Below are 12,159 nucleotides of genomic sequence, written 5' to 3'. Positions count from 1 at the left end.
GGGTCTTCTCCAGTTCCAGGTGAAAGTTATCTCACAGTGCCAATTGGAGAAGATCCACACATCTATCTATCCAGGGGTGGGATTCAACTGGTGTAATAACCGATTGGGTGAGCATGTGCTTTGTGCGTGTGCGCAGCATTTGAAAATAGTCTTCTTTCTTCCGTGTTCAAAATCAGCTGTGCTGCGCAAAGCAGCTGAGGTTGAAAAAGCAGGAAATAAAGGACAGTCTAGAGCCCAACCGGTTCTCTCTCAGCTGATCTTCGGAGCTACCAATACGGCAGAACTGGGCAGCACCAATAGAATCCCACCCCTGTATCTATGTGTGTGTGTGTGTATCTATCTATCTATCTATCTATCTATCTATCTATCTATCTATCTATCTATCTATCATATCTATCTATCATCTATCTATCTATCTATCTATCTATCTATCTATCTATGCTATCCATGCTATCCATTCTATCATCTATCTATCTATCTATCTATCTATCTATCTATCTATCTATCTATCATCTATCTATCTATCTATCTATCTATCATCTATCTATCTATCTATCTATCTATCTATCATCTATCTATCTATCTATCTATCTATCATCTATCATCTATCTATCTATCTATCTATCTATCTATCTATCTATCTTTCTATCTATCTATCATCTTTCTATCATCTATCTATCTATCTATCATCTATCTATCTATCTATTTTTTATCTATCTATCTATCTATCTATCTATCTATCTATCTATCTGTCTATCTATCATCTATCTATCTATCTATCTATCATCTATCTATCTATCTATCTATCATCTATCTATCTATCTATCTATCTATCTATCATCATCTATCTATCTATCTATCTATCTATCTATCTATCATCTATCTATCTATCATCTTTCTATCATCTATCATCTATCTATCATCTATCTATCTATCATCTATCTGTCTATCATCATCTATCATCATCTATCTATCTATCTATCTATCATCTATCTATCTATCTATCTATCATCTATCTATCTATCTATCTATCTATCTATCATCTATCTATCTATCATCTATCTATCTATCTATCATCTATCTATCTATCTATATCTCTCTCTCTCTTCTTTCTATCTATCTATCTATCATCTATCTATCTATTATTCATCTATCTATCTATCTATCATCTATCTATCTATCTATCATCTATCTATCTGTCTATCTATCTATCTATCTATCTATCTATCTATCTATCTATCTATCTATCATCTATTTATCATCTATCTGTATCATCTATATCATCTATCTATCATCTTTCTATCTATTATCTATCATCTATCTACATCTGTCTGTCTGTCTATCATATGTTTTAGTGTTACACTTGTTTTGCCAAAAACCAGCATTTCCAGTTCTGGTTGGGTTAATCCGTGCAGCATTCATTGTCCCCTTCAAAACAAGATCGTAAAATTGGATCAACGATGCTGCATTTTCCTTTCCCCTCTTGCTTCCACAGAGTTTTCGGTTTGGCTACGAAATAGCTTATGTTGGCGCAACTCTTCTGGATAGCCTTGTTCTGGACAAGAAAGTCCGGAACAAAACCTTGGTGGGAAACAACCTGAACAGTGAGTGTTTTAAGCCAGTCATCCTTTTGTCATTCCAAGTAAGAATTTCTAAGCAGGACTAACATGATGCTGTGCTTTTTACAGGTGATGTCAGTGAGGTCCACATAGAGGGAAAAGTGGCTTGCTTATCCCGGACCAACAAAGCCGTCTTTAAGAATGCTGTGGAAATTCTAGATAAAAACTCATCTGCTAAGATATACTTCCTAGGGGTGAGTGTGAGAAGGCAAAGGAAGGGTGCAGTAGGGATTGATTCCTTCCTCCCTCTTTTCCTTCCTTCCCTCTCTCTTTTTCTCCCTTCCTTTCTCCCTCCCTCCCTCTCTTCCTCCTCCCCTCCTCCTCTCCCTCCCTCCTCTCCATCTGTCTTCCTTCCTTCCTTCCTCCCTCCTTCGCTCCCTTTCTTCCTCCTTCTCCTCCTCTTCAAAATTCCTTCTCCTTAGTAACAGACTTTGTAAATAGTTGGACAGTGTTGAGGGAATTATTTGTTTAATAGAGTGATGGTGTTGGGGAAAAAACTGTCCTTGTGTCTAGTTGTTCTGGTGTGCAATGCTCTATAGCGTGGTTTTGAGGGTAGGAGTTGAAACAGTTTATGTCCGGGATGTGAGGGGTCTGTAAATATTTTCACAGTCCTCTTTTTGATTCATGCAGTATGCAAATCCTCCATGGAAGGCAGATTGGTAGCCATTGTTTTTTTGTGCAGTCCTAATTACTCTCTGGAGTCTGTGTCTGTCCTGTTGGGTTGCAGAGCCAAACCAGACAGTGATAGAGGTGCAGATGACAGACTTAATAATTCCTCTGTAGAACTGGATCAGCAGCTCCTTGGGCAGTTTGAGCTTCCTGAGTTGGCGCAGAAAGAACATTCTTCGTTGTGCTTTTTTGATGACGTTTTTGATGTTAGGTGTCCATTTTAGATTATGTGATATAATAGAACCCAGAAATTTGAAGGTCTCTACTGTTGATACTGTGTTATCTAGTATTGTAAGAGGTGGTACCGTGTTTCTCCAACAATACGGCCTCCACCAATAGGAAGGCCCAGCATGTTTTTTGGGCATAAAATCAAATTAAGCCCCTCCCCCAAAATTTAGGCCTATTTTAAAATATGCAAAATAAGGGGGAAGGGCGGGAGACTTGCCGTTAGGAGCGCCTGGCGGGCCGGAATTCCTCGCCACCAGCCGCTCCTAACGGGCGATCATGGCCAAGCACAGAGAGCTCCCTACTCCCACCTTTGCTGCAGACACCTTTGGCACCCGCCGCTGTTGCTTTCCCTTCTGCCCATTCCGCCGCCACGTTTGGAGCTGCCGCTTCCGTGTTTGGAGTGCCGCCGCCATTTGGAGCTCCAAACGCGGAAGTGGCAGCTCCAAACATGACGGCGGGCGATCTTTTTATTTTGGTCGCGCGAAGTTCAAAGCGAGCAAGAGAGGGAGACTGCGATGCCTCCATCCGAGATGGCAACCTCACTAGTGGATCACAACGTGGCTGGAAGCCCGAATCGGCGGGATACGATGGCGATCTTTTGGAGCGAGAGGAAAGGGAGAGAAGAGTTGCGAGGCGTAATTTGCAGGAGGAAGTGGGTGTACCCCACGGCAGGGAGCCCAAGGAAGAAGGGCTGGTAGGCAACGGAGAGCGTCCCCGTAGCTGCGGAAGCAGCCTAGAGACGCGCCGGAAGAGGCGCAGATGCTGCCTTGTAGTCCCCAAGCCAACTGTGTGCGCCGCCTTTAGTTATGTGCGCTCCGCGCTTTGGGCATCTCCGTGTGATCGCAACCCTGTCCTTTCCACCTGGCGCCCTTGCTGCTTTCTGGCTCTTTAGCAACCGGCTTCGTGTTTGGAGCACTGCCGCTGTTTGGAGCTCCAACGGCGGCGGAAGCTCCAAATGCGGAGCTCCAAACATGACGGTGGGCGATCTTTTTATTTTGGTCCGCACGAAGTTCAGAGCGAGCATGAGAGGGAGACCGCGATGCCTTGCCTGTCATTGCAAACCTGTTCATGGAAGAATTCGAATCCAGAGCCCTGGCCAATGCCATCCTCAAACCCAAACTATGGTTAAGATACATCGATGACACATTCGTGATTTGGCCCCATGGACAAGAAAACCTAAACAATTTCCTAACACACCTAAACAGCGCACACCCCAAAATCAAGTTCACCATGGAAACAGAAACAAACAAACAACTACCATTCCTAGATGTACTAATCTACAAAAAAACAGATGGCACACTAGGACACACCATATACCAGAAGAAAACACACACTAACCGCTACCTCAACGCCCAATCCCACCACCACCCAGCACAGATAAACTCCGTGGCTAAAACACTAATTACCAGAACCAAACGCCTGGTAGACAAGACACACATTAAGACTGAACTATGCACCCTGACTAAAGTACTGAAAGCCAACGGCTTCCACAAAAGCAAAATCACCGGCTTGATCCACAAAAAACACACTGAGACATAATAGAGACCCAGAAGATGAACAGACCTATGGAACAGCTGTCCTGCCCTACATAAGAGGCACTACAGACAAAATTAGTAAGGTACTACACAGACATCACATCAAGACTGCCTTCAAAACAGACAGAAAAATAGCAGCCATCCTCAGAAACCCCAAAGATAAAATTGACCTGGAAAACCAAGACATATACGAAGTCCCCTGTGCATCATGCCCAGCCACATACATTGGACAGACCAATAGAAGAATAAGCAACCGCCTGGATGAACACAAAAATGCAGTCAAAAAGCTGGAACACACTTCCTCACTAGTCCAACACATGGAAGCCACAGGTCATAGCATCAACTTCAATGGCACCAAAACCCTAGCCCAGGGGTGGGCAAACTTTTTGGCTCGGGGGGGCCGCATTCACTTTTAAAATTTGACAGACGGGCCGGGTCAGCACAAGATTTTTTGGGAATCGCCCCCTTCCCCCCTTCTTCTCCTCCTTCCTCCCCTCGGAGGCCCCCTGAGTCAGGAGTTGCTACTGCCGGCACGGCTCCACGCGGCTCCAGTCCCACGTTGCCTCGGGAAGGAAAGGCAAAAAGGAAGAGCCGCGGCGGTGCTTTGCAACGGCAGCAGCGGCACCGGAGGTTCAGGCTCAGCGGCTCCTGGTTTTGCCTTTCCCTTCCCAAGGCAACGCGGGACTGGAGCCGCGGAGCTGCGCCAGCGGTAGCAACTCCTGACAGCCCCAGCCGGACACCTGAGCAGAGCCCGGGCAGAACTGCCTGTTGCTGCTGCGGGCGCTGCTGCGGGCGTCTGGCTGCCCAAGTAAAGAACCGCACCAGCTCAGGGCAACTGTGAGGAGCAAGAGGGGAGAGGCAGAGAAGGAGGCAGAGAAGGAGGAGAGCACCTGGCCAGTTGGGGAGGCTTCTTGTGCTGCGAAAGAGGCGGCATGATCTCCGGCCCACTCTGCTTCTCCAACATCCGGCGCTGCCCTGTTCTGTGCGCCCGGCTGCTCGGACTTGCTGGGCCTGACACAGAACAGGGCGGCGCCGGATGTTGGAGAAGCAGAGCGGAGCCGGAGATCATTAGCCGCCTTTCGCAGCACAAGAAGAACAGGGTGGTGCCGGACCATTGGAGAAGCGGAGCAAAGCCGGAGATTAGTAGCTGCCTCTTTCGGGCGCAGAAAGCTTCCCCCAACAGCCGGCTGGTCTCCTCCTTCTCTGCCTGTTTGTTCTGTATGGCCGAGGAGGAGGAGACCAGCTGAGAAGCACGCTGCCAGGCGGGGCCACGCTGGCGCAGGGCAACACGCCACCGCCCAGCCCTGGCGAGGGAAAGCAGTGGGCGTTCCCCGGGCGGTGGCCTTGGCCCCGCTACCAGGAAGCGGCTGCCCAGCTCCGTGTTGTGTGTGCAATTTTTGGCGCGCAGCGCGGGGCTCTTTTGGCCAGCCCCAATTTTTTTTTCAGAGGGAATATTTTTTTTTCAGAGGCGGGCCGTATTAAAATGAGCAACGGGCCGGATGTGTCCCGCGGGCCGTAGTTTGCCCACCCCTGCCCTAGCCACTATAGAAAACCCTAACCACAGAATCATCAGAGAAGCCATAGAGATTGAAAAAAGACCAGAAAGCATGAATAGAAGAGATGATTCCACCAGGCTGTCAATCATTTGGAAGCCTGCACTCACAAACAAAAAAATCTCCACACCACAAGCCAGGCAAACACCTGGGCACAAACAAATCCCCCCTGATACTTCCAGCTCAAACACACCCCAACCAGGCACCCAGATGAAACCCAGCTTCCTAACTAATGATAGCCGTCCATTTACCCGAAGCCAAGCTGCACTAAAGGCCTCCAATAAAGCAACACAATGCTGCCAGCCAATCAAGATACAAAAAGAGCCAAAAAACAGACAGAAGATATTAGAGACACCAATCAAGCAGAACACAGCAAACTCCGAGACCAATAAACACAGACCAAGACTCCCAACCAATCAGGATGAAGAAAAAACCATTCTGGCACAGCAATAGGCTGCCCCAAATTTAAATCTGAAACCACTGTAAAAGTCTGACTCACAGACTGACACAATACAGAAGCCTGATTATGGCAGATGAGATTCTGCTGAAACGTTGCTAACAACTTTAAAAGCACCACTACTATGACGTGGGAAAATACCCGAACAAAGCTGAAGGCTATATATATATATATATATATATATATATATATATATATATATATATATATATATATATATATATATATATATATACACACACACACACACACACATATACACATATACACATATATACATACATACATACATACATACACATACATATATATATATATATATATATATACACACACACATATATATATATATATATATATATAGATATACACATATACATATACATACATACATACATACATACATACATACATACATACATGTTTTCGCGGGTACTTACATGCATGGCATTCAGCTTTGTTCGGGTATTTTCCCACGTCATACCATTCTAGCACAGCAATAGGCTGCCCCAAATTTAAAACTGAAACAACTGTGGGGTCCTGACTCACAGATGAACACAATCCAGAAGCCTGATGATGGCAGATGAGATTCTGCTGAAACGTCGCTACAACTTTAACTTCTTGGCTCTGTGCTTCTCAGAGTGATGTGAGCTTTCAGCTGCTTCTTCCTTCTAACTGCCAGTGGGGGTGTGACTTGACTGGGTGGGGGCTTGGCTGCGTCCGATTGGGTGGGGTGTGTTCTCATTGGTTGGAGGCTTGGCTGTGTTCTGATTGGTTGGGGGCTGGCCGTGTTCTGATTGGCTGGAGGCGTGCTCTGTTCAGGTGGGGGCTTGGCGTGCTCAGGCTAGTCCCAGCTGCTGGGGGATTTGAGCTGGTGAGCTGGGATCTTGCTGTTTGGCTTTGAGTTCGTGGTCGTGCCACATCTTCATGGTGGGGTCAGTTCGCTTCATGTATGGCTCAGATGGGTTTGAAGTGGGTAGTGATGCAGCTGCAGTGCGGCTTCTGGTCTGTGGTCGTGTCTCATCTTCTGTGTGGGTGTGAGTCTGATTTTTACGTGGAAGTGTGGTGGTGGCATCTTGTGTGGCCCTCGTGGGTGTGGGTCTGGTGTCATTCATCATGTTGGGTACTCGTCTGTTCATGAGGGCGGGTTTCCAAATGGCTGGTAAGCGGGAGGTGTCATCTCTTTTATTCATGCTGTGTGGGCGTTTTTCTATCTCTATGGCTTCTCTGATTATTCTGCTGCTGTGGTGTTCAGTTTTGGCGATAGTTCTGGTATTTTTAAAGTCAATCTCATGTCCTGTGGCTTTGAGGTGTTGGACCAGGGAAGAGGTTGAAACCAGCCTGACCAAAACCAACCCTGATGATGCTAATAGAATCAGACTCGAAATCACCAACATCCTCTGCACTAGCAAACCACCCAAAAGCAACTTATCCAAAGAAGAACAAACTGCACTACGTAACCTGAAAGAAGACACCAGCATAATAATCCTACCAGCAGACAAGGGCAACGCGACAGTGGTTATGAACACATCTGACTACCAAACCAAGTTAACCAACCTACTCCTAGACCCCACATACAAACCCCTAAAGACAGACCCCACCACCTACCTAGAAAAACCACCAGATCCAAAATAAAAGCCTCCCCCATCAGTGAAGAAATCCAGCAAAGAATCATACCCAGAGAGAAATCTTCCAGATGCCCTAAGCTTTATGGTCTCCCCAAGATACACAAAGAAGGAACTCCACTTAGACCAATAGTCAGCTCCATAGGCTCACCTCTACAAAACCTAGCCAAATTTCTCGCCAAACAACTACAGCCCTATGCAGAATCCATCAACTCACATGTAAGAAACTCATTCCAGTTCATCGAGATCATAAAGAAACAAAACTTACAACCCAGCGACCTACTAGTGAGCTTCGATGTCATATCCCTCTTCACCCAAGTGCCAATAAAAGAAGCCTTGACAGCCATCCAAAACAAATACAACCCCCCCAGCACATCCTAGATCTGACCAATCACTGTCTATCCAATACATACTTCACCTACAACGGACAAAAATACAAACAAATAGAAGGAGCACCCATGGGATCACCCCTCTCACCTGTCATCGCAAACCTCTACATGGAACACTTTGAAACACAAGCTCTAGAAAAATATGATCACAAACCCAAACTCTGGCTCAGATACGTAGATGACACCTTCATAATCTGGCCACACGGGAAAGAAAAACTGAACAACTTCCTCACACACCTCAACAGCCTACACCCCAAAATACAATTCACCATGGAAACAGAAGCTAACAATCAACTTCCCTTCCTAGATGTCTTGGTATACAAAAAACCCAATGGCTCCCTAGGACACACCATCTACCAAAAGAAAACACATACAAACCGCTATCTACACGCACTCTCACACCACCACCCAGCACAGATCAATTCCGTAGCTGAGACACTCATCTCCAGAACAAAATGCTTAGCTGATGAACAACACCTAAAAACCGAACTAAACACTCTCACCAACGTACTAACAGCCAATGGATTTCAAAGAAAGAAGATCACCCACCTAATCCAAAAAGAAACCCCAACCAAAATCCAAGACAGAGAACAAGAGAACGGCAAAGCCCTCCTCCCATATATAAAAGGCACTACAGACAAAATCAGCAAGATCCTCCAAAAACACAACATTAAAACAGCATTCTGCACAAACAGAAAAATATCCACCATCCTAAGAAACCCTAAAGACAAAATCAAGTTAGAAAACCAAGGAGTATATGAAATCCCTTGCACTGCCAGCCTCACCACATACATTGGACAAACTAACAGAAGAATAAGTGCACGCGTTGAAGAACATAAGAACTCAATCAAAAAGAAGAACCAACCTCTTCCCTGGTCCAACACCTCAAAGCCACAGGACATGAGATTGACTTTAAAAATACCAGAACTATCGCCAAAACTGAACACCACAGCAGCAGAATAATCAGAGAAGCCATAGAGATAGAAAAACGCCCACACAGCATGAATAAAAGAGATGACACCTCCCGCTTACCAGCCATTTGGAAACCCGCCCTCATGAACAGGCAGTACCCAACATGATGAATGACACCAGACCCACACCCACGAGGGCCACACAAGATGCCACCACCACACTTCCACGTAAAAATCAGACTCACACCCACACAGAAGATGAGACACGACCACAGACCAGAAGCCGCACTGCAGCTGCATCACTACCCACTTCAAACCCATCTGAGCCATACATGAAGCGAACTGACCCCACCATGAAGATGTGGCACGACCACGAACTCAAAGCCAAACAGCAAGATCCCAGCTCACCAGCTCAAATCCCCAGCAGCTGGGACTAGCCTGAGCACGGCCAAGCCCCCACCTGAACAGAGCACGCCTCCAGCCAATCAGAACACGGCCAGCCCCCAACCAATCAGAACACAGCCAAGCCTCCAACCAATGAGAACACACCCCCACCCAATCGGAACGCAGCCAAGCCCCCACCCAGTCAAGTCACACCCCCACTGGCAGTTAGAAGGAAGAAGCAGCTGAAAGCTCACATCACTCTGAGAAGCACAGAGCCGAAGAAGCAAGCCTGAAGATGATGAATGAGACTTCATCGAAACGTTGCCTAGATACTTTGAATCTTACGCGGGAGAAAACCCGAATAACCAAAGATCCACATACAAATACCATGAGAACCTCAGAAAACAAATATATATATATATATATATATATATATATATATATATATATATATATATATATATATATATATATATATATATATATATATATATATATTCCTAAAATAATTTCCAGCAAGTTTTAAACTAAATGCCAATATACATTCCCTTGTGGTATATCCCCTTGTACAATCCCTAACCCTTATCTCGAAATCTCGTAACTTTAACATTCCATTTTTTCTAAATTTCCCCAATCTTTCTTCTTTTTTCCTTCTAGTTTTATTTTTATTTCCCTCTGCCTGTCAGCCATGTCCCACCCCACTTTCAGTTCTCTTTTTTGGAATTTCTTCTTGTATATTCCCTTCTTCTTCTTTTTATTTATTTTTTATTTTTATTTATTTGATTTGTCAATCACTTACAAGATAATAGGTATAAGTATATACATAGTTATGAATACATGAAATGGGTACATATAAGAAAAATAAACAATAGGACAGGGACGGTAGGCACGTTGATGCGCTTATGCACGCCCCCTACAGACCTCTTAGGAAAGGGGTGAGGTCCATAGTAGACAATCTAAGGTTAAAGTTTTTAGGGTTTGGGGAAGAAACCACAGAGTCAGGTAGAGTATTCCAGACATTGACCACTCTGTGGCTGAAGTCGTATTTCCTACAATCAAGTTTGGTGCGATTAACCTTGAGTTTGTATCTGTTGTGTGCTCTTGTGTTGTTATGGTTGAAGCTGAAGTATTCATTGACAGGTAGGACATTACAATGTGTGATTTTATATACCATACTTAGATCAGACTGAAGACGGCATAATTCAAGGTTTTCTAGGTCTAGAATTTCAAGTCTGGTGGCATAAGGTATTCTACAATGAGTAGAGGAGTGGAGAACTCTTCTTGTGAAATATTTCTGGACTTTCTCAACTGTGTTAATATCAGATACGTAATGTGGGTTCTAGACTGTATTCGAGTATTGGTCTAGCAAATGTTTTGTATGCTCTGGTTAGTAGTGTGATATTACCAGAGAAAAAGCTACGTAGGATTAGGTTAACAACTCTTAATGCCTTTTTGGCTATGTAGTTACAGTGAGCTCTAGCACTTAGATCATTAGAGATGAGTATTCCAAGGCCCTTTACAGAGCTTGGATCATCAACAAGATCTTGACTATTCAGCTTGTATTTTATTTTCTGATATATTTTTTTGCCAATATGTAAGACAGAGCATTTATTTGTTGAGATTTGAAGTTGCAATTTTTTGACCATTCTGATACATAGTCAAGATCTTTTTGAAGGGTAGCAGTATTGTCTGTGGTATTGAACAGCTTTACATCATCAGTGAAGAGAACTCAATTGCTCTTAATATGATCACAGAGGTCATTTATGTAGAGTATGAAGAGAGTTGGTCCTAGAACACTGCCTTGGGGGACACCACTATTGACAGGTACAGAATTTGATAGGACACTCCCAATTTTGACCATTTGTTGTCTGTTTGACAAGAATGCTTCTATCCAGTTATGCAGTTGTCCAGAGATACCATAAGATTTTAGTTTTAGGAGTAGTTTGTTATGTACCACTGAATCAAAGGCTTTACAGAAGTCTATGTAGATTGTGTCTATTGCTTTGCCCTGATCGAGTTGTGTAGTCTATATGCTTTTGCAGTGTAAGAGTTGCAGATTACATGATAGTTTTTTTCCTGAAACCAAATTGTTTATTGGAGAATAGGTTGTTTGTCTCTAAATGGAGGATAATGGATTGGTTAATAATTGATTCCATGATTTTACAGGTGACGCAGCATAAGGAGATTGGTCTGTAATTTTCAACTAGGTTGGGGTCTCCCTTTTTGAAGATGGGGATGACCGTGGCTTGTGACCATAGGTTAGGCAAGGAGCTGGTCCTGAAAGATTTTTCAAAGATTATGCTTAGAGGTTCTGCTTTGGCAGTGGATAGCTTTTTTAAGAAGTAGGCACATATTCCATCCGGTCCAATAGATAGAGATGGTTTTAGATTGCGTAGTGCTTTTTCAACATTGTCTTCTGTAAAATCGATATGTATTAGATCATTGTAGTTGTCTGTGGTTCGGCTAGGAAATACTGGGCATGATCCATTGCTGTTTACAAATTCTGAGCCGAAGAATGTGTTAAAGAGGTTGGCTTTAATGGTGTCGTCGTTGTAGTCTTTACCATTAAGTCCTATCAGGGGTGGGATGGACCTTGAGTCTTTTAGTTTGTTGTTGACAAAATTGTAAAAAGCGCGGGTGGAATTGGTGTGTAGAAGGTTTTCCTCTTGTTTAATGTGATAATTGGTGCATTCGGTCTTTATCTGGTGGCATAAATTTTTGTATCGGCTTTTGAAATTGGCAGCGTGACCAGATTTGTTTTTCCGCCAGAGTGATCTCATTTTGGATTG

The 12,159-nt window shown here is 44.2% G+C and overlaps 1 protein-coding gene across 1 annotated transcript in view; it reads left to right on the top strand.

Moving 5' to 3' along the window:
• Positions 1 to 12,159, top strand: part of LOC113431175 (F-box DNA helicase 1-like) — a 73,182-nt gene that overhangs the window by 8,439 nt on the left and 52,584 nt on the right. The window contains exons 4-5 of the mRNA XM_087968927.1: positions 1,496 to 1,604; positions 1,689 to 1,813. Coding sequence (XP_087825053.1) covers positions 1,496 to 1,604; positions 1,689 to 1,813 — 234 coding nt within the window. The remainder of the gene's footprint in view (positions 1 to 1,495; positions 1,605 to 1,688; positions 1,814 to 12,159) is intronic.

Source organism: Notechis scutatus, chromosome 6, assembly GCF_049901735.1.
Source record: "Notechis scutatus isolate UNSWTSFEM ecotype Mainland chromosome 6, rNotScu1.2, whole genome shotgun sequence".
Taxonomy (NCBI): Eukaryota; Metazoa; Chordata; class Lepidosauria; order Squamata; family Elapidae; genus Notechis; species Notechis scutatus.
This window is presented reverse-complemented; position numbering and strand designations above follow the sequence as displayed.